A 22,800-nucleotide genomic window follows, 5' to 3' on the forward strand; every position below is an offset into this window, starting at 1 on the left:
CCCTGGGAGGAGGGAAGAAAGGAGCGTGTCCGGAGCTAGGGTGGCCAGGGAAGGAGCGGGTGGGCCTTGAGAGACCCACAAAGAGGTGCCAGGGTGTGCCAGCGAGGCAAAACACAGGCGGATGGAGACAGAGCCAGCTGGGTGGGAGGCAAAGCCTGGGGAGAGAAGCTGGGGAAAGAGGTTGAGGGCTTTGTTGTGATGTCTTTGTAGGTAACGGGCCCTTGTGAAGTCCTCCCACAATCCCCTGTGCTCAGGACAAAGGTCTTTGTTGCCCGGGATGCAGCGTTGCTTAGTTTTGGATGCTTGATCCTATCCGACTCTCTGATTCTAGCTCAGGAGAGGGCTGACCTAAACTGGGGTCAGATCCGAACACCCAAACACTTGAAAAAGACCTGCAGCCCACTGAAGCATTTGGAGGTCAAGGGCATCATGCCTGCAACTTATTTTTAAATACTTCATGGAGAAGTGTGTGTGTGGATGGATGCATGGATGGAGAGAGAAGGAAATGCAGAAAAATAGTGAAACGTTGACGCTTGGGGAATCTGGGTGAAGGGTATCTGGAAACTCTTTGTGCTGTTCTCGCAACTTTGAGGTCAAAAAAATTTTTTTTAAGAATGTAAAAACAAACAAAAACCCTCAATGGAAAGGGATGGATTATTTAAAAAAAATAGGCGTGCCGTTGTGTCATTTCTCAGCCATTCCGTCGGGCAAACTGGCTTAGTCAAGGGTGACTTACCGGACACCCAGGAATGATTCAAAAGCAGGGTATTTCTGCTTGATTTGATGCTAAAGGCACTTCCAGGTGCCGAAAATAGTTGTTTTAACATGTTCTGTTGTCTCCAGCCCACTCCTGGCTCTCAGGTACACTGTTAAACCACATACTCCCTAAAAAGATAGATTGTGCTCAGGCCAATTTCAGCCCGGCCTTTTTCTCATTAGCAGATTCAAAAGTGGAAGATTTAATAGCAGTTTGGACTGAATTCTGTCCCTCAGCAGGCAGGTCAATGGAATTTAACTCAACTCAGCCCCCACGGAGCACCCAGGGCCCTTGCACAGGGCTGAGTGATCTGAACGAACAAACAAGGGCCAACGTGGCCAGTGGGACAGGACAGGTGACATAGGAGAGAGTGCTCCTGGGAGATGCCAGGAGGAGCAGAGCAGCCGTTAGCCCTGTCAGCTCTCTTTATTCAGCCCAATCTCCTGGTCTTTCTCGCTCGTTTCAATCATTCTGCGTTCCTGACCCCCGCTTGCCCCAGACACATAAAGACTGAGGCCCTGAAAGGCTGGTCTGTGTCCCAGCAGGGGACGCTGGGAGGCCCCCGCCCTGCCTGAGTCCCGTCCATCTGGGTCCACCCCTGGGCCGTTTCTGCCTGTCCCATCTCCGCTTCCTAAGAAGGAAGCCTTTTCCAGAGGAGGAGCAACAATTTCTCCTGCCTTGTAATTAGGTCTACTCCAGCAAGGGCCAGCCTCGTGGTGACGAGGGCCTTTTTGTCATTGTGATCATGCTAAGTGCATCCCACCACTCTTTTCCAGAGAGGCCTCTTCTGCCAGGAGGTGCGCAGTCTGGAAATTAGATGACAGAAATGCATGATAGGATGGACCACTCCCCTCCCCGCAAGGAACCCTGGGAGGGAGGAGGTGGGGAGAGTCTGGCAGCAACCCCCCCCAACCCCGTGCTTAGAGAACCGTCAGAAACCACTGAATTCTGTCCTAGGTCGTTCTAGGAATTGAACCAGATATAGGCCGCAAGATGGTGCAAGATGCCCTTTTGGGGCAAGCTTCCTAGGAAGCATCTAAGGGTCTGCGTAGCAACCAGACCACACTAAGCCTCGAGGCCATCGACAGTGGAAAATAAAGCTCAGTTTGATGTTTAGACACAACTGACAAAAACTGTGCGTTGAGACGATGTCCACAAGAAGTCTCCAGGGCACCGTTCTGGGTAACCCCGGGACTTGAGGCCTGTGGGTAGTTCTATGACCCTTTCCAGACTCAGCCAGGTCCTCACAGGCTGGTGGGAACAGCAGGAAGAGACACTGCCTCTCTAGGGGCTGATGTCTTCTTGGGGCAAGTCCCCACCCAGGCTTCTTTAGGGTCCAAGGAGCATACCCTGTTCAGGGGTCCTGGGCGCAAGAAGGGATTTTCTGATGAGATGGTCAAAGGGGCATCCCAGAGCCACCCAGACCCAACCCCAGCAGGTCATCCCACTCATCTGAGGGCTGAAGCACCTTTGGCTTCTCCGGTCAGCATTCTTGGATTCAGGGCGACTCTGTTCCAAGTTCCTTGGGACTTTGCTTTTGGTTGAATTCCCTGAACATCTTCGCTGCTTTGGATTTGCTGGGCTCCCTGAGACTGCTGGTAAATGCTGACATGGGAGCTTCTCTCACAGAAGGGTGCCTTGTGGAACTCCTTTCCTTGGGGTAGGTCAATGGAATGAGCCCTGGCACGGGGCAGAAACCCTGGTGGCCCTAACCGGCTAGCCCAGGACCAAGGCTGCCCTTCTGCAGGCCACAGATGGGCCAGCAGAAACGAGCGGCTGGAGTAGAGGATTTCTGAGTTTGCCTCCAATTGGCTCCAAGAGTTTAGCTCATTTCTCAAATGACAGACTCATTGGAGTTATTCCAGGGATCCAGGCTAATATCTATAAGAAATACAGGAATATATATACATCATAACAAATATATATCATGGCTGGAAGCAGAAATTCCTTTAATACCCCTCATATATAAATATATATATATAAAATGTCTTTGTTGCAGAAATCAGGCTGTTTTCCAGTAGAGTTTCCCCTTATCTGGATTTTGGTGGTTACACCATGGTAGTATCACTTAAGATGTCCCTCAGTTTCCATTGTTCTCCATACCCTGGATCTTAGATCAAGCCTTGAACAGATTCAGGTTCAGCTCTTATTTCTTGGCAAAAATACTTCATAGGTGCTGGTGCGTCTTCCAGCAGAAAGCTGGTGTCTCTCCTTTTGTGGTGTTAGCAGCAATTGATGATCCTCGCCTGGATCCTTTATTTCTTTAGAGGTTGCAAAGGTGACAAATAATTCAATCCCTCTTTATTCATTTCTTAGCTAGAAAACTTTTATAAATGCAATTTCCCTTCATCAACTATTTGGTTACTGTGAAGTACAGTGAAGAGAGGAGAGGCAAGATAAATGCTTAGTTCTCTTTCCCTTTATTTACTAGTTTTCAAAATGAAGAGCTCGTTCCCCGGCATCCTTCAAAGGGTCCAGTGTCCTTTAGCATCACTTCACCCCCATGGATTTGGACCTATTTGACGCGGTTCATTCAGTCTGTTGCAGTTATGCTCGCTGACATGGGAAGTGCCCAAACTCCAGCCAGTGGGAGCCTCTTCAGGATGCTTCCTGAATCCTTTTGACTTGAGCCTGGTCTTGTTGGATAACTTTCTTGCTTTCAGTTATGACAAGATGTTTCAATCTCATTTTGCACATTTTCTGCCCCAGACCTGAAATCAGCCATTTTCCAGGGAGCTCTGGTTCCTTTGCAGTTGCATTAATTGATTAGTTTTTAAGTGAAATCAGTTTTCCTGTACTTCTCGGGTTGGTGGCAGGGGCTGGGGTCCGGGATAGCTTTTCCTGCCTCACAGCTGTCGAGGTTCATTTTCTGTTGTTTTCTCAAGTTGGTAACAGTATGCCCTCTGTTCCCTACTCCACTCTGTCTGGGCTGCCTTTCCTTTGCTCTGTATCTCTGATCTTCTCTGTTTCGATCCATCTTTCAGCATTTCTCTCAGGCATGGGCTTTGTCGTGAGAGGGCACTTTGGTGACTAGTTTCAGGAAGTTTTATGGGGCCTAGACTGTTCTAGCTCCTTCAGACCTCAAGATCCCTTTGTCGTCTGTGCCTCAGTTTCTTCACTATAAAGAGGGGAAGAGCTAGTGAGGTTGCCCCTTGCAGCCCTGGCAGTTTGTGACTCTGATTCTCCTCGATGGGCGTGATGCCTGAGGTCCCTTCTGCAGCCTGATGGCTGAGTCACACCACCTGTGGTTCACTGTGGCCATGTCCCTGCAGGGATCTCAGTGTGGACGCCGGCTTGAGTCCTGCTCAGTTCCAGGTGCGGCCCATCCCTCAGCACTATCAGCATTACCTAGCGACTCCTCGAATGCACCACTTCCCCCGAAACTCCTCCTCCACGCAGATGGTGAGTGGAGGGCTCCCCCGGGACACTGCCTCCTTGCTGCCTGGTGGGGGCCCATGGTGGGCTGAGGTCTGCAGCTCCCCCGGGTCCCTCTTCCCCGGGTCCCTTTCCCCTGGGTCCCTCTGCCCCATGTCCCTGTCCCACATGTCCCCTCTCCTATGTCCTTGTCCCCCGTGTCCCTCTCCCAGGCTAATCAACTGCTACTCTCCCCTCTCAGCTCCTCTTCCCACTCTGGCTTGAAGGGGAGAGATAAAGGGAACCTACTGGACTGAAGCTAGTACTGTGGACAGGACCAGGCGGGCCCTGGAGGGGCGGAAAGGGGCCAAGTGGCAGGCTGTGGCCTGTGGGGAAAAGGCTCAGGGTGAAGAGCAGGCAAGGAAGCCCCTGGACTCCATATGACCTTGTTTAGTGAACTTCTTGGGGTCCGGTGCCTCCCTGGGCTTTGGCTTCACTCACCTGTGAAATGGGAAGAAGACACCTGCCTCACCCATCCCCCAGGACTGGTGTGAGGAACAGAAGGGACCCCAGAGGGAGCCCCCGGGCTGGCCGGCTGATGCAGTTCTGCTCTCTGCAGGGGGCAGGACTTCCTCACTGTGGGGTGCTGAGATTGCAGAGGATCCGGTGGGGTGTGGGGGCTTTTGAGTTCCTGGCATTGCAGGATGCAGGGAATGAAGGCGAAGATACTCCATTAAAGCAGCAAAAGGCTGATTAAAAATCTTATTTCCAGATAGCTTCTTCATGTTGCTGCCCTGAAGCATAACTCCTCCCTGCCAGCCCTTGCCTCTGCCACCAGGCAGGCAGCACCTCAGTCTCATTTGTAAAATGAGAGCCTATGATGAGTAGTCTCAGAAGTCCTTGGCAGCTCCTAGGTTCTATGGTTTGCATTCTGAAGCCCCATCTCCTAAGAACAAAAGCTAACATTTATTGAGCACTTACTGCATACCAGGCGCTGTTCTGAGCACTTTACGTGAATTATCTCATTGAAGCCCCTCAATGACCCTACACGAAAGGGTATTATCCCTATTTTACTTGGCAGACTCAGGCACAGAGAGGTTAAGGAACTGGCCCGGAGTCCTGCAGTGAGTAAGCTGAACAGCTAGGATGGAAACCGGGTCCCTCTGACTCGTAGGCTGGGTCAGGGCAAGGCGAGTGAGGTAGGGCCATGCAAGTACAGGGTCAGGTCCTGTCTCTATTTAAAATTTTGATATACTGTTCATTATGGATTTTTTGCATTAATTTTTATTTTTTTTAAATATCACATTAAAATATTATTTATCTTGCTTCCTGGGTCTTTTGGTGTCCCCTTGTATTTTGTGCCCTCGCTTGCCCCACCCTAGTCTGGGCAGTGCAGAGTAGAAGGGGAAGGAATGGATGCTGCCATCCAACTGCCTGTGTTCCAAATAGTAGTTCTGTCACTTGGTTGCATAACTCTGGCCACTAACTTAATCTGTTTGTGTCTCATTTACCGTATCAGTAACATGAGAATAGTAATTGCACCCACATTGTAGATCAGATGAGATAATTAAATAAATAAATTTGTGAAGGGCTTAGAACAGAGCCCACTATGAAATAAATGCCCAACCAGGTTAGTCTTTTATTTTCCTGATTTTATTATCCTTTCTGAGGCTGGTCTGGGACAAGCTTAGTTCTTGATGAGGAGGGGGACAGAGGAGCGGGAAAGACAGTGCTTCCGCCTGTAGCATCTCAGGGATGTGGTGACTGGCCGTTACTGGAGGAAGAATCGGTTGCTGGGCTCATCAAGACTTGACTCCTATCCAAGGCATTTTCTCCCCAACAGGTCGTCCATGAAATCCGAAACTACCCTTACCCTCAGCTTCACTTCCTTGCTCTCCAGGGACTGAACCCCAGCAGACACACCTCTGCCGTGCGGGAGAGCTACGAGGTATATTCTTCTGTCTGGGAATCCTCCTGCCAGCCTGGTCCCAACTGGGTTGGTGGAGATGCCATCATCGTTCATCATCTCCTCTCCCTTTCCCCTGCTGGTGGGTAGGGCATTGGTGCAAAGGGGAGCCTTGGGGTTGAGAGTAAGAGAGAAAAAGAGAGAGAGTAGAGATACTGTGGTCTTTCTGCATCAGACCAGTTCTTCCCAATGGCTATGTGAATGCTTCCTGCTGACATCCCAGCGCCCCTCTTCCTTACTGTGTGTATGTGTGTGTTCGCACGTGCCCAGGGCACACATGCACATTTTTCTCTTTTCAGGAGCTGCTGCAGCTCGAGGACAGGTTGGGAAATGTGACTCGGGGAGCTGTACAGAACACCATTGAGAGGTTCACCTTCCCCCACAAGTACAAGAAGGTGAGTCTGCCAGCAGGTCAGCCTGCACAGTTGGGGGATGGGGAGTGTGGGTTGTCTAATTGACCTTGGCCTGCATGTCCACAGAGTGGTACAGTCTAAAATCTAGAAGTCTCTGCTCTGGGTAGATGTTCTGATGCTGCAATACCTTCCCAGGGTCTTCTCTCTTGCCTCTGCCAGGAGGAGAAACGGGGGGCCTCTCAGCAGTAAGGAGGAGGGCTAGGTATGTGTGTGTGTGCATATGGACTTGTGACTGGGTATATTAAATAGGAGTACAGGCATATAACTGTTTGCATCTGAGTGAGGCAGGCAAAGGGAACACCTGCACTGAAGGCTAAAATTTGCCTTAGAAGAGAATTCCAAGTCCAATCTCACATGGACAAACAGGCAACTAAGGCTCCAGAGGAGGGGTTTCCAATCTTGCCTGAGAATCAGGATCACCGGGGGAGCTTTTAAAGCCACAGATTCACAGCCTCTACCCTAAGCTATATAGGTAGACTCTGCAGGGTGATTGCCCAGCCATCTGGGGTAGGATTCAAGCCCAGGAATCTGAATTTAAAAGTTTTTAAATTAAAATAAATAAAAAATTTTGGAAGCAACCAAGATGTCCTTCAATAACCAAATGGATAAACAAACTGTAGCACATCTATACAATGGAATATTATTCCCTGATAAAAAGCCATTAAAAGCTATCAAGCCATTAAAAGATGTGGAGGAAACTTCAATGCATACTGCAAAGTGAAAGAAGCCAGCCTGAAAAAGCTACATGCTGTTTGATTCCAACTATATAGCATTCTGAAAAAGGCAAAACTAGAGACAGTAAAAAGATCTGTTGTTGCCAACAGGCTGTGGGGGAGGGAAGGAAGAATCAATAGGTGGGTCACAGCGGACTTTGAGGGCAGTTGAACTATTTTGTATGATACTGTAATGGTGGACACATACATTGTACATTTGTCACAACCCATGGAATGTACAACACAAAGAATGAACCCTAACGTAAACTAACGGACTTTAGTTAACAACACTGGATCTCTATTGCTTTCACTAATTGTAACAAACATACCTCACTAATGCAAGGTGTTAATAATAAGGGCAACTGTGTGTGTCTTGGGAGGGGGAGGAATATGGAAACACACTGTACTTTCTGCTCAAAAAAACCCAAATAAATAATAATTTAAAAATATCCCCCCTCCTGGAAGAATTAAAAACTTGACAAGTGTTAAGAAACTTGGAGCAGGAACATGCTCATCGTGGTCCAGCCAGAGCCCATCTTTACCTCCTTATGGGGCCCTGGGGTGCATGGTGGAGAGCACTAGGTGTTGGAGTTAGACAGGGCCAGTTTTGAATCTCAGTTTTACTACTGTCTCAGTCAATTCAAGCTGCTATAACAAAACACCATGGACTTGGGAGGCTTAAAAAACAGACATTTATTTCTCACAGTTCTGGAGGCTGAGAAGTCCAAGATCAGGGCACCTGCAGATTTGGTTCTTGCTGAGGGCTCTCCTCCTGGCTTGCAGACAGCTGCCTCCTCTCTGCATCTCCACGTGATAGAAAGAGGAGGTGTCCTTTCTTCTTCTCATAAGGGCACTAACCCCATGATGGGGGCTCTATCTTCATGAGCTCATATAAACCTAGTTACCTCCCAAGGGCTCTACCTCCTAACACCATCACGTTGGGGGTTAGGGCTTCAAAATATGAATTTGGGGTGATGCAGACATCCCATCCATAACCACCACTCACAGCTGTTTAACTTTGGAAAACTTACTTGGCTTTTCTGGCCCCTTCCCTGCCCTTTTTAATGTAAAATGGGAATGCTATATTAGTGCTACATAAGGGGTGCTCTGGGGGTTCAGTGGGCAAATGCATAGACACAACTTAGCAGAGCTCTGCTCTCACCTTGAGATGGGGCTCACTTGGTCTAGGCTTGCCCAGGTGCCAGTGGTGTCAACGTCAAGGATTATGAGTCTCAGTCTCTGCAACTCCTCATGGAGGAACTGGCTTTATCCCTAAGTGATTCCACCAACATTTACTATCTATTATGCGTCAGGAACGGATAGTATGTTAACAGAGGAAATGGCAGTATTTCAGTAATTAAGGGTGTCATCTGCATGGAAAAAATTGTCATTCTCTGGAGAGAGAGCTTTGAGCTATTGGAGAAGAACATGGAAGGGAATGAGGCATGTTCAGGAGCCGGGAGCAGCTTCTACTTCCCTGACTAGGGTGTGCTTGCTCCCGCCAGGGCCACGTGTGTCACCGACCACCCTTTCAACAGGCCAGGAGGAGATAAGGAAAAAAACCAAGCACTAAGAATGAAAAAGGAAAATGGATCGAACCAATGAGACAAAGAGTCAAGCTAGAAAATTATGAGAATAAAAAAAGAATTAGTGGAGTAGAAATATTGTAAGTAAGGAATAAGAGAAATTAAAAATGAGAGCTTATAAAGTCTAGGACCCAAACGAAATGTGAAAAAAAATTAAACTGATAGTAAAATAATGTAAAACAAAAAGGATATTTTAAAATGGTAATGATAGGACAAAATAAAAAAACATGGAAAAAATATATAGTCTAATAGAAAAATATAAAAAGAATAAGAATTAGGAAAAGATATGAAAACAACATCTAAAATTAAAATCAATAACATCAAAGTGAAAAGTGAATGTCAATGAAAATCAAAAGGTAAGGGAAAGAGGGATAAAATAAATATTAAATAAATAAATGCTGAAAAAAGTAACAGTTAAAAGTTGCATAGATAATGAAAAGAGAAGAGAAAAACCAGAAGCCCTAAAAGATTACAAATAAAAATAGGAAATAGGATAAATTTCAAAGAGAATAATTTAAAGAACTGTAGATCAGACATAGTAAAACAAGGTAAGAATATTAAGCTAAAATTATTAGCTATAAAAAGGAAATCATGAATAATAGTGGGGAAAAAAACAATAAAAAAACAGGCAAGTAGTTGAGTCTTAATGGTGTCTTTTACAGAACATCCCTTTTGTTGCAGGGCCAACTAAAAGAAGGCCACTTCTCTAGCCACCCCAGCTGGGCTCTTAGGCAGACAGATCCTCATGACTCCATTCATACTCAAAAGCCATGACAATTATGTGGGACTATGGATGTAATTCTGGTTGTCTGGATTCTGGATAAGGGGATACTTATTGTAGTAGCCTTGCATGGTTTGCAATGGGATGTATAGGGCACAAGGAGGCTGAGAGCAGAAGGCATAGATTTTCTTGTCTCTTCCAGCGAGCTTACAGTATTCCTCAAACTATATCAGACTAAGGAACTTCAGAACTTAGGACTAAGGATCAGTATAAGGAGATCTGGCATCTAGGGCTGGCCTCAAGGTCATGGTCATTCTCTGGGTGGCCTCCATCTAGTGACTACAGATTTTTCTCAGTAAAGTGATCTTTCAGTCTGCTTATCCCTGGAGGGGAGACAGAAGGGCTAATTTTCTTCCCATGGGCACTGTCAGACTTTCACCACATAGCATGGAAATGGGAGCATGAGAGGTAGGCTGATTCATTCACTGATTACATTCCTTCCTCTCCAGAATATTTATTAAGCACCAATGGTGTACCTGTGCTTGGCCAAATGTGGGGCAGTACCTAAAGAAGAGTGAGCCACGGTCCACACCATCTAAGAACTTGGAACTTTCTACTTAGTGGCTACTATATTCAAATAATTATCAGAGAATTTAAAACAGGACAGTTAAAGTCAATAAGTATAAACAGAGTGCCTGCATGATGTCTAACCTCATGTTGGAACTGTGCCTATATAAGAGGAACTTTCTGGATAGGGAGTGAAATCCAACAATATAAAATGAGAGTGTAGTACAAGTTACAGATGTAATGCCAGGTTGAAGAATTTTGCCTACATCTAGTAATGAATGAATAAGTGAATATATATTAGTGAGTGGAAGGAAGGAAAGAAGGAAGGAAGGAAGGGAGGGAGGGAGGGAGGAAAGAAGGAAGAATGGTTGCATAGATGGGTGGATGGATGGAGCCTGCTGGACCTGAGAGGGGAGGGAGAAGCCTGGAGGTAGGGACCTAGGTTGGAAAGGGTGTAATGAGGAGTGAACAGCATGAGTTGAACAAAAAGGGGGAAACTCTTTATGCACAGCCATCATTTTGCAAGTAACTGATTCATCAGGTACCCAATTCCTTTCCAAATTCTATGCTCCTAGGACAGCATAAAGTTTATGCCTGTGACATAAATTACATGGGACAACAAAAGTAAAGTCCACTTGGCCTCTTCCTCGCTTGGCTTTAACCCTTTGTATCCTGAGCAAGGAGGAGGGGTTGGGAGGAGGCAGAGAGAAGGCAGAAGGGAAGAGCACAGAAGTCTGGCTGTTACTTAGGAACTTAAAGAGACTAATTCAAAGGAACAGGAGGCCTCAAGGGAGTGGGAGGCTGTGGATGAAAGGCAATGGTCACCCGGTGAGTCTGCCCCAAGTAATGAAAGCTCCTCCTCTGCTTCTCACAGCGAAGACCCCAGGATGGCAAGGGCAAGAAGGAAGAGGGGGAGGAGTCAGACACAGATGAGAAATGCACAATCTGTCTGTCTATGCTGGAAGATGGAGAAGATGTGAGGTAGGAGGCTGGCCTCTTCCACTCCCTCTTGGGTATTGGTGATCACTCCTATACTGTGTGTCAGGGGTGGGGGTACTTGTTTGTTTGTGTGCGTGTGAGTGTGTGTGTGTGTGAGAGAGAGAGAGACAGAGAGTGCCAAGTGTGCCATAGCGTGCTTTGTGGTTGTTCTAGGAAGGTGGGGTGTAGAACATTCTAGATGTGTGGTACCCATGGCTATGAACCCGTGGACACAAAGTGTGAGTAAATAGAGTGATATTTGGCCTGAATGGGTCTAAGACAAAATCATGGCTTTGTCTCAGCCTGATCTAAAAGGGCTGCATGGAGGACGAGGGCCTTGGGGCTCTCCTTCTTGTCACAACTTCCCATCCCAGCCACAGCCTCACTCCATGGCAGGGCTCCCAAGACCCTCTTTGGCCAATCTCCCAGTGGTCCTGGGTGTGAGTCTCCTGATCTTCTCAGTAGCCTGTATCCCTCAGCTCCTGGCACAGCCCCGGGCCCCTTCCCTCCGACCATTCCTCTGACTCTCCTTCCTCTCTTCCAGGCGCCTACCCTGTATGCATCTCTTTCACCAACTGTGCGTGGACCAGTGGCTTGCCATGAGCAAGAAATGCCCCATCTGCCGAGTGGACATTGAGACACAGCTGGGAGCTGACAGCTGAGGGAAGAGTTAGCCAGTGGACGCCCCATTTTCCTTCACCAGGTCCCCCCACGGCCATAGCCCTTGCAGCCAAACTTTGCCTTCTGAGCCATTTGATGTAGAGGATAAGCCTGCAAGCACATTTTGTGGACAGAGGAGTTGGTGGTATCAGTGTCTGAGGGAAAGGAGGGGGTGGAGGGAGGACCACCCATCCAGAATGGTGACTGCCCCCATCCGCCTTGCCGAGTGGGAGGGAGGGAGCTGGCCGTGCCCGGAGCAGGGGTGGGAAGGGGGGGCCCACGCTGCTGAGAATCTTGATGCGATCCTGAAGGTCCTAGCTGATAGACTGGCCCCTCAATCCTGTCCTTTGAAGGATTGTATATATACCTCTCGACCACGTAGAAACCATGTAGGGGTCTCTAGCTATTTCTGTGGATGGCAGCCGGAGCATGTTAGCTTAAGAAAAATGTCGTGTGTGGTGCTCTAGTCATCTTGTGGTGGACATGTCGCTATTACCGAATTCGCACCAAATATTTCTCATTGAGTTTCTTGTTTTGGTGCCTGACTGAACCAACCAACGACAGCCCAAATCTTCCCGTCTTTAGGAGAGAAAAGGAAAAAGGAATCAAAAGTGAAAAAAAAAAAGCCAAATTCTGTTTACGGTGAAAACCAATTTTTTTCACCCAGATTGGGAGGCGGGAGGGGGGGTTCTCGTGTTTTTTGGTTTTGTGTTTTCCTTTGCTTTTGTTTTTCTCATGTTTACAGTGCATGGAGTGTGGAGAGGGGCGTCTGGGAAAGGGCAGAACTGGAAATGGAGCAGATAGGGGACTTAGATGGGCTTCTGAGGGGCTCAGCCGGGGTTGGGAAGGCAGAGTTTGAGTAGGTGAAGGGGAGAATTCTGTCTTGAAAGAGGGCTCCCCAGTTTTGGAGCCCATCTACTGAGCTCCAGCCATCCCCCTGGCTTTAGCCAGAGTTGCCCCAGGTCCCTCAGAGCCAGGATGCCCCTCATGCCAGCTTCTTCCTTATGGCTGTGCTCATGCCCTGTCACAAAGAGGCAATTTGGCCACTGCCTCCCTATGCAAAAAATTAACCGATGCTGAAGACAAGATAGCATACGTGATGGACACTTGGTCTTGGCCAGAGTGCTCTCCTCTAGCACTCAGGGGCTGAGGTCAAACTCTGTGGACCTTGAGGAGGACCTTCAGCTTCTTTTGGAATGTCTCAAATCCTGCTGGAGTCCCTCCGAGATGGCCCCGGCCCTGAGACTGCACTGGCTGGGTTTGGGGGGTCCTGTGTCCCTAGCCTCTGGCTCTTTCTCTGACTCTTTGATAACCGTGGGCAAGTCCCTCTCTCTGTGCCTCAGTTTCCTTCTCCTGAGAGTGGGGAGAAACAACAGTGCATCCCCACTTCCACTTCCTCTACCTCACCTAGATGTTGTGAGGATTAACAGTATCTGCCCAATGCATCCTATGCTCTCTCCTGGGAACCTCCTTAAGGTTTAGGGATGAGGGGTGGTAGGAGAGACAGACCTGGAGGTTCCAAGTGACACCACCCAGGTGTCTTTCTGCACCACCACACAATTTTTCTGAACCTCCAAGGGAGCAGAGATGGGAGGACTGAAGAATGGAGATAGGAAAATCCACCAAATTCCAACCCCAACCCAACTTTATCCACACGTGGAAAACACCAGCTCAGCTGGAATTCCACTCTCTTCTTTTGCCCCTCCCCCTCTCCCGAATTTGCACTGCCCTCAAAGCTTCCCTCCCCTCACCCCCTACTCCAGTCTCAATGCCCTTCTATCAATAAGAGAAGACTAAGAAGGACCAGATACTTATCACATAGATGAAGAAGTTCCATAAGGTTTAGGAAATCTGAGTTTGCACTGCTGCTACAAAGGGTAAAATCAGGACCAAAGGGCAAATGACTGGGAGGCAGATTTTGGCTTGAGGCAGAACCTTCCAGGACAACCAGAGCTGTCAGGTGGAAGGATGGCTGCTCTGGACACCTGCAGGCAGAGAGTGGGGACGTGGCTTCCGGTAGGAGGGCTACTCAAGGATCTTACTCAGACTAAGGCAATCTTGACTGAGGTGCTGGGAGAGACAATGGCAAAGAAGACAATATCTCGCCCTGAGGAGCTTCCAGTCTAGCTGAGGAGCCAAGATACAAACAGGTGCAAAAATGGTGAATAGTCTGATTCAGGGTTAACATCAGCGAGCCTTACATTGTCCCATTCAGTGATTCCGGTATGTGAACATTGTCTCCAGGGTGGTGGAGACCCCACCAATGGGGGCAGCACTTCTGAGTCAGGATTTGGAGCAAGCTAGTTACCAGTGGCCACAGGAAGCTGGGAATACTTCCAACCCTGCTTTGATGCAGAGGCAGCCAAGGTGGTCTGGGCAAGGGCACGCTCCTCTCAGTCTCGGCTTCTCTCTGAGGCTGGTTTCAAAGGCTAGCAGGTAGAGGGAGTCAGTGAGGAGGCCAGATGGAATGAGAGCTGGTGCCCCGGGGTCCCGTCTTGGCTCTTCACTGACAAAGTGGGCCACGTTAGAAACCCTCTTCGTCTCTCTGGGCCTCAGTTTCCTCAGCTGTAACACAAGGAGGTTGGATTGGACGCTAAATTCCCTTTCAACACTCATTCTCTGATCCTCCCTAACATCGACGCATCTTTCAAGTCAGTAGAGCTGCGTGCCAACTGAGCTATTGAAAATGACTTTCTGTGGACACCAACATCTATTTCGCAGGCCAAGAGTCGGGTGTGTGCCCTCCTTCCTCCGGATTCTCTGCAGGCTCCCTGAGTGCCCCAGGCTAACATGAGGCACTGACTGGGTTGGGGGTCTTCTGGGGGGAAGAGGTCAGCTGCTGACTTTGGGGGTAGATCCCGAAGCCCCTCTCCTCCCCATCTCTCTGGGGCCCCTGTACCCTGCAGGTGGGCACAGGAGGTGAGTGGACTCATGCTCCTCCCAGCTCCCGGCTTCCTTAGGCAGGCAGCCCGGCAGCCATCCCGGGGAGAGGAGTCGGGAGAGGGTTGTGCTTCCGCTCCCTTGAGACCCCCTGCCAATTGTCCGCGAGCCTGGGAAGAGCGGAGAAGAGGTGGGCTCGGGCCTCGGCATCTGGCACCCACCACCTCCAGGAGAGAAGACCCCTGGTAGTCCTCCTTCTGCTCAACTCAAGGGACTCAAACCCTTTCTTGACTGAGACGTATGAGTGCCTTCTGGGGCGAGAGCTGCCCCAGGATTCCAGTTGGGCCTCCTAGCCGCAGCCCTGGCCGCAGCGGGCGCACCGAGGACGCCAATCAATGAAACCAACGCCACGAGCCCGGCTGGCGCGGGCAGAGGCGCCGGGGTCGGGGGGCCGCGGGCTCCTCCGCTAGCCGGGACGCCCTCGGGCCCTGAAGCCCTTGCTCACCATCTGTGGCGGGACTCAAGCTCCTCTTCTACAAATGTTCCCAGCCTCCGTGCAAGTATTCTTAACTCTTTACGCCTAATGAACAAGCACAGTTTTTTCAACGGTGAAGAAAAAGCACCAGATTTTTTTTTTTTCTTGAAGAAATCCCCCAAACCCTCCGCCTGCCGGCGGGACAAACACTCCCCGCGTGGGGCTGTAGCAACGTCTGTCAGGTCCCCTCCTCGTGTTTCATCTCCTGCGCGCGTAGAGCAAATGCTAGAGCGATTTCAGCTGATAGAAAAACAAAAATGAAAAAAAAAAAACACAAAAAACAAAAAACATGGCACGTTGCTAGTTTACAGGGTTTTTGTGAGTTTAAATGCCTTATATTTAACAATCATAATTTATGACTAACTTGTAGATATCGTGGGTTCTTATTTAATTATTTTTATAGTTGTTTTGCATTTTTAATTATAATTTATTTATTTAGAAAGGATACTAATTTTTTTTATTACTCCTATTACCTCATTTTGGCATTGTCCCTGGGAGTGGAATGCTTTGCATGCATTGGTACGATGACAAACAACTACGAATACAAAAAAAAATTTAAAATAAAATTCTGCGAACTTTATTTCGTCCAAACTATCAGGGTGTGTGATTGCAAGCTGTCCTACTGTGGTGCTGGCCTCTTTTGGATACATTCCATACGAAATGCAAAACTTTGATTCTGTATGCTGTGATCTAGTGAAAAACTCCAATATAGTGACTGTATTTAGCACATATATAAATATAATTTGCACTCGTCAGCAGACTAGGGTAATCCTTTCACTTGCTACCTGCCCCCCACCCCCATCATTAACCTGTTTTTCCTTCTTCCCTTAACTTCGACCCACCCTGCCTTCATCTTCTGGGGAAAGTCAAGGGCCACTGGACGTCACTCTTTCCCCCCCGGGCTCCAAATCTCTCTGGTTCCAGAATTGGGCCCTTCGGACACAGCCAGCAGGAGTATCTGAAAGCCAAAAAGCTTGATTTATTAGAATGAGACTAACTGGGGTTTTCAGACCAGCTCTGCTGCAAACCGCCCTCTGACCTTGAGCAAGTCACTTGGCTTCCCCCAGTCTCAGTTTTCTGGGCTGGGTGAGCTGGAGGATCTCTCGGGTCCCTCAGACTCGGATAGAGTATAACCCAGATCCGGTGGGAGACCGCCACGCTGTGCTATCTCACCCTCTCAGGAGAGAGGAGAGGGAAGGAGAGAGGAAAAAGGGAGGTGGGAAGGAAAGAGAAAAGGAGAGGAAGAGAGTGGACGGAGGATTTATCCAGCAGATTTGCTCAAAGGAGAGATCCGGAAGGGTTTTTGTCCTTTTATATGCTACATCCTGTGGGTGACAGAGAGGAGGTTAGGTGGACGCATCCCTGGACACGGGACATGGCTTTCACAAGGCCACTTGGAGAGTGAGCTGAAGTCCACATCTTGTTGGATATGGGAATGGGGGAGGCAGAATATAAGCCCCAAACCGTGGTGTTTGGGATTGGCACCCCTGTCCTATCATCTCTTGGAGCCTTTGTTGTTGAGGCATCACCCTTGACAACAGGTTGGGACAACAGATTTTGGACTCTGGTCTCTCCTCCCCAGCATCTCCTCCTTCACCCTCTGCCAGTGCTCCATGGGAGCTGTGGGCAGGAGAGGCTGCTGTGGAGGACGGGGTGGGGTGGGCGCTCCAGTCTCACTGCCCCCAAGGAGAAGTGCTGGGGGAGGGTTTGGGGAAGCAGTGGCCTCAAAGGCTGGCACAGCAGTGAGCCCAGATGCCTTTGAGCCAAAAGGAGAGAGAGGAGGTCCATGCACGCGGGAGGAGCTTCTGAGCAGGCTTAGACCCTGGCCAGGAATGGGAGGACCACTCCTGTGCTCTCTGCGTGTCTGCCTCCTCCCTCCTCTCCTCCTTCCCTTCCTTTCCAGCTCATCCTTCCCCCTTGCCTCTCGATATCACTGCCTTTGCCTGGTGGAAAAGTCCACCCTCCACATGAGGCCCCCTGCGATGGTGCTGATGGGGGAGGAAGCGGAGGCCTGGATTCACCACACTGCCTGGCCAGGCCCCTAAGCCCCAACTTTGCTCTGGCTGGTCTATGGGTCCCGTTCCCTGGGCTTCCTGCCTGCTGCCTGCCCAGCTTCCCTTTCTGCCTACACCCTGGAAGCTTGTCTTCTCGTTTTGCTTGGAGGCGGCCTGTGGAGCGGCCCACGGGGACCCATGACCACCACACTGCCGGGCCTGGCAGATACTGCCCCCTTGGCAGGGCTCCTGGACGGACATGCCTTATGCTGCTCTGCAGGGTCAGAGTGGGAAGGGGCCCTTTGCCCTGGCTGGTCCGTCCCTCTCCCCGCCCAGCCCCATCCCCACCCCCAGGCCCAGCCCCACCTCTGGCCTTGGATCTGGCTCCTTTCTCAGCTATGGAGCCTATATCACCAGGCCCTCCAGGGGGTAATTTGGTTGCCCCTGGTAAGTGAAAGGATTATCCTCAGTGTTGATTGTCCTTTTTTGTAATCCTCCTGCTGTTCTGTTCTGTTGTGCTGTGCAACATTTTGCTACATAGACTATTTTATAGCAGAAAGCTAGAAGAATATTTATTATGAATATTAAAGCAATAGTGCACCAATGAAAAGGCGGAGACATTAGGAATTGTGTAAATGCTTAGATTCACTTTCGGTGGATTTTTTGTACTTTATTTATAACTAATAAAAATGAACTGCATTGCTAACTACATCTTACTCGTGCAGGGTGCTTATTTCTGTGCAAACCCAGGGCAAGTCCGGAGAAAGCCTAGCAGAATCTCTCCCCACCCGTTTTCCTTGTCCTCTCTCCCTGCCTGTCACCTGTTTCCCTCCCCTCTTTCCCCTCCTCCTTCACCTCCTCCTCCTCTGCCTCCTCCACCTCCTTCTCTCATATTTGTTATCTCTTTTACCTCTTTCTCTCTCAAAGACTCTATTCCATACTAGGAACATTCATCTAATTAACCTGTTTCCTAAACTTCAGTTTATGGGTCTTAAAGGAGAAAGATGCCATTTTTGATCAATTTTCAAATGTGACCTCTTGTGTTCTGAACTGGAGGGCTCCTTAGTTTCTCTTTGGGAGGAATTCCATTTTCGACAGTTGGCGTGGAATTCTTATTCCTTTGTGGGAGCCCAAATTCAGACCTTCTGCATTGTCTAGAGTCTGTTCTCGGTGTGGGAGTCAGTGAACTGAAAGATGGCTTTCTTTCATAAACTGCAAACAGAACCCATGTTAATGAACTTTTTTTTTAAGTAATAGATCTTTTTTTTAGGACAGTTTTAGGTTTACAGAAAAATGAGCAGAAAGTACAGAGAATTCCCACATACTCTTTCACCACCACCCCCAGTTTCCCCGATTATTAACATCTTGCATTAGCATGGTACATTTGTTACAATTGATGAGCCAATACTGATACGTTATCATTAACTAGAGTCCAGAGTTTGCATTAGATTAATGAATGTTCAAATCCCTAGTTCTTGTTCAAGTGAGACGATCCTAAATGCCGTTGGTAGCTTTCACATATTTCCATCTATGTCTGCTCTGACCCATGACCAGGCACTTTAGTCCTGGCCCCACCACTAGCCAGCATGCCGACGTGGCAAAGACACTTCCCTTCCCTTGTTTTGCCAACCGCAACAATGCGAACGGTAGACTGGGTTCTTCCAGCTCGACATGCCACAGGTCTCTATTTATAGGCTCTGCCTCCCTCTAGTATCCTTGTCCATTTAATCTCTGTTTACACTTACACTGGAGGTGACCCTGGGAGGAATGGCCTGGGCTACTTTCGCACGGGGGGAGGGGAGAGGGAGCCGGGGGATAGTTCTCTTTCCTTAGATTTTGTGCCCGCCCCCCACAGTGCATGGGCAAATGTGCAGCCTTCCTCATCTCCACTCCCGTGCCCTCACCTTCCCGTTGCAGTGGCCAGGAGGACAGTGGTTTCTCAGAAAACATCCAGACTCACGCTCTGCCTACACCCCGTGACTCCCAGTCAGCATGAAGTGCCCCCAGGAGGTCAGGAGGAACAGAGTCTGCCTGTATTAGTCAAGACTCTCCAGAGAAACACAACCAAGAGGAGTTTTCTTAAGAAGAATTGGCCCCCGTGGTGATGGAGGCTGAGCAGTCGCCCAATCTGCTGTAAGCTAGCCGGAGGCCCAGAGAAGCTGATGGCGCAGTTCCAGCTGGAGTCTGAAGGCCTGAGAACCAGGGAGCCGACTGTGCAAATTCCAGTCCAACGGCAGGAGAAGACTGATGACCAGCTCTAGCAGGCAGGGAGGAAGGGGGCAACTTCTCCCTTCCTCTGCTTTCCATTCTATTCAGGCCCTGAAGGCGTTGGATGACGCCCACTCCCCTGAGGCAGGGCGATCTACTTTACTGAGTCCACCAATTCAAACGCTCATCTTATCTGGAAACACCCTCACAGACACACCAGCAGTGGTGTCTAATCTGGGCCCCCTGTGGCCAGTGAAGCTGACATATAAGTTAGCCAGGACCCCTCGCTTCTTGTTCTCGGCTCTCCATTCCCGAGAAGCCCGTATCGCTCCTGGGATGTAGAAGACAGGAATGGACCTCCTCTTGCCAGGGCATTTTCCTCTCCCCACTCCCTTTCGTCCTAGCTGGCGTGCCCTGTTCAGCAGCCTTAACCCCGGCAAATAGCACTCCTTCCCCACATCCGCCCTGCAGTGCTGAGCAGCCTTCTGTCTGGGAACCTCCCTCTTGTCCCCACAACCAGCCGGAGCAGCCGTTCCTTCATCTGTGTTGTGCTTTGAGCTTCCATCTAACATTTCACCTGAGGAAAAGCCCTGCCCTTGGGCTTTATACGCCACCTGCTAGCCGTGTGACTTTGGGCAAGTTACTTAAACTCTCTGTGCTTCAGTTTCTTCATCTATAAAGTGGGATAATAGCACCCGCGTAGGTCTTTATGAGGATTTAATGAGCTAATGTGTGAAGCATTTAACACGTGTCTGGAATATAGTAAGCACCACATAAGTATTAGCTATGATGATGATGATTTTTTTTTTTTTTAAATCCCTGCTTTCCGTAGTGCTTCTCCTTGGTCCTCTTGTTCTCCCCTCTCCCTCATTTTCCTAGAGAGTTTCCCAGGCTCCATTAATGTCTGCTCTTCCCCTCTTGCCATCCCAGGCCGTGGTCATCCACCAGCAATTGCCTGTCCAGTAGGAGGGCTGGTGGCAGAGGCCTCCAGACCAAGACTCCTATGACCATTGCTTCATAATAGTTTTCCTGCATTCAGCAGAGATTCTACAAGAAAAGTCACATTGAGGCCTGTAGGCTGGAAGTACAGAACCTATCTTCCCTCTAGCTTGTAAGCAACGCCACCTTCCCCACCATCCAGGTGTGGCTCCCCAAGCTCCCCCTTTTAAATGTAGGGCTAAGATGCTCTTTCCTCCCTTAAAAAGTCATTCACTCTCCAAACCCATCTGTCCCCAAACTCCTTCTTTCCCATAGGCTCTATTTACTCCCTATGTCCAAAGCCGAGGTTCCCCCACCCATCCCCTGAACACCCCTTATCCTGCCCTAGCTGAGGTGTCTGTCAGTGGTTGATGCCTCGTGCCACGCTCTGCCAAAGGGCTGGAAGTAATGGGGGTCCCTGTTCAAGAGGCCTGCCCCAGGTGATGATGCAAGGTGGGGACAGGGGCTCTTCTGTAAGACGGGCTGCCCCTTACAGACTGCGGCTGGGCCACCGTGTCAGCCCTAAGGTGGGACTTGGGGGACTAAGGCCCTGAGAACGGCCCACTTCAGGTGGAAGATTTCTCAGTCTACTGCTGCCACACACTTTATTTGGGAAGCCTGTGTTCAGGATGGGCACACAGCACCAGGGGTCTTCAGGAAGTGGTGCATCCAGAGTATTTCTGACCTCTTCCACTTGGACCCACATAATCAGAATTTAGAAGGGGTGTATCTGAACCAGGCTGAGTTTACTTTTATCAAAATCTTGGAAGAAAAGTGTCCTTCGGCCAAAGAGCTGAGAACGTAAGATCGGAAGGCTTTTGTTTAACCTACTTAAGAGCAAAAGTGTTTTTTAGTTTTTGGTGCAACAGTTTGCATGTAAATAGCTTGTGCTAATTGCAAACGAGGCTTATCTCTGCTTTGATGTAGGCCCCCAGGGATATTTATTTGCAAATACTTTGTTAGCAGTTACTGGAAAGCAATACAATTAAGATTCTCTCCAAATTTTCTTTAATGAAGACTTGTCTCTAAATCAGGAGAGGAAAGATGGAGCTGATATAAAACCTTGTCACTCAAGAAGCCGTCCTTATAAGGAAGAACTTTCTAATGGTGTGAGCAGTCAGCGCCAGGGGCTCTGGGGAGGGAGTGAGCAGCTCTGGCAGGGGCTGTGGGAACTGGAAGGGAGGTGCAGGGGAAGGGAGAAACCATTCCTTCCTTTGTTTTCTTCACCCTGAGCCCTAGTGAGGGGGCTCTGTCTTGGCCGGAGGAGAGGTGGCATTCCAGCGCCACCTGCCCATGGTCCCCTGCCCCAGCAGTGACCACGGGCTATGTCAGCCACAGGGCATTGGAGGAAGACTGGTTCAGTAGGGAACTTCCCAAGAGAAGGGGCTTGATCATCCTCCCCATGGCCCGCTGTTGGGTCTCAGCCTCAGAGTTAGGACTGTTGGGGTACAGAGACTTGTGGGGACTTCGGGTGGGAGAATATCTTTCTACTAGGGCCAAGACTAGGGCGAGGCAGGTGAGGCACCCTGTGTGCAACATGTAAGGAGCCCTCACTCTTGGGTGCCAGCCCTGCCTTTGCACGAGCCTGAGGGTGAGAGCTTCCTCAAACTTTGCACCCTGGGCTTCTTGCTTGCTTCACCCAAACCTCAGCTTTGCTTTCTGCCCTCGCCAAGAGGGGCATTGCTGTGATTGCCTGTAAGGAAGAGAGGGGAATTGAAAGGCAGAGCCCAGAGCAGGGGCAGATGGGCTGAGATCTGGAGCAAAGCCCCCTCGTTCCTTCCTCAGGGTAGTGGGCAGGCTTGGGGGCAGCAGGCAGGTGAGAGCAGAATGCAGCAGTGGGTTGGCCTTTTCCATCCTGCCCCCCAGTGCCCTTGTGAGCAATTCTCCCCACCCTTCACCTTCAGCCTCGGCACAGCCTGGGTGGAGGAACGAGGACTGTAGGGTCTCGAACAATATAACTCACCAAGGGCCCCAGTGCCCCTTAGGGAAAGGCAGTGCCCAGCCCAAAGAAGCAGGGCTGTGGAGATGGGATCCAACAGATGTTGAATTCTGCAAGATTCCCAGCCCCCCTCGCTTTCCCCCCTCTGCCACCATGCACATCTAGCCCCAACCTCCTCCACAGAGTGTGAAGGGCGTCAGAAGCCTAGTTCTGGCCCAGCTTTGCCCCATGGGACCCTCAGTGAGTCAGAGACCTGCTCTGGTCCTCAGTTTCTGCTCCTATAAAGCAGAGAGGTTAGACTAGCATGGGGCCTCATAACATGGTGCGATGGAGGGGTGGATGGATGGGTGGCAAGGAGACTTCAAGCAGATGGGACAGTCCTAGCAGAGGCACGGCAGAGAGGACAGTGACTGTGGCATTGCTGGAGAGCAACATGCTGGGTCTGAAGCTGTGGGTAACTTGCCCACAGTGGAGATGGCCAAGGTCCTGGGAACTTGGGGAACCAGGTGGAACGTGAGAGGTCCCTGAATGAACCAAAGGTATAACAGGTT

At 49.6% G+C, this 22,800-nt stretch overlaps 1 protein-coding gene across 1 annotated transcript in view; it reads left to right on the forward strand.

Annotated features, from left to right (window-relative positions):
- ARK2C (arkadia (RNF111) C-terminal like ring finger ubiquitin ligase 2C) overlaps positions 1 to 15,696 on the forward strand; it is a 104,668-nt gene extending 88,972 nt beyond the window's left edge. Inside the window, exons 4-8 of the mRNA XM_023647740.2 lie at positions 4,030 to 4,159; positions 5,955 to 6,059; positions 6,377 to 6,472; positions 10,952 to 11,058; positions 11,600 to 15,696. Coding sequence (XP_023503508.1) covers positions 4,030 to 4,159; positions 5,955 to 6,059; positions 6,377 to 6,472; positions 10,952 to 11,058; positions 11,600 to 11,717 — 556 coding nt within the window. The 3' untranslated portion in view covers positions 11,718 to 15,696. The remainder of the gene's footprint in view (positions 1 to 4,029; positions 4,160 to 5,954; positions 6,060 to 6,376; positions 6,473 to 10,951; positions 11,059 to 11,599) is intronic.
- Positions 15,697 to 22,800: the final 7,104 nt, after the last annotated feature.

Source organism: Equus caballus, chromosome 8, assembly GCF_041296265.1.
Source record: "Equus caballus isolate H_3958 breed thoroughbred chromosome 8, TB-T2T, whole genome shotgun sequence".
Lineage (NCBI taxonomy): Eukaryota > Metazoa > Chordata > Mammalia > Perissodactyla > Equidae > Equus > Equus caballus.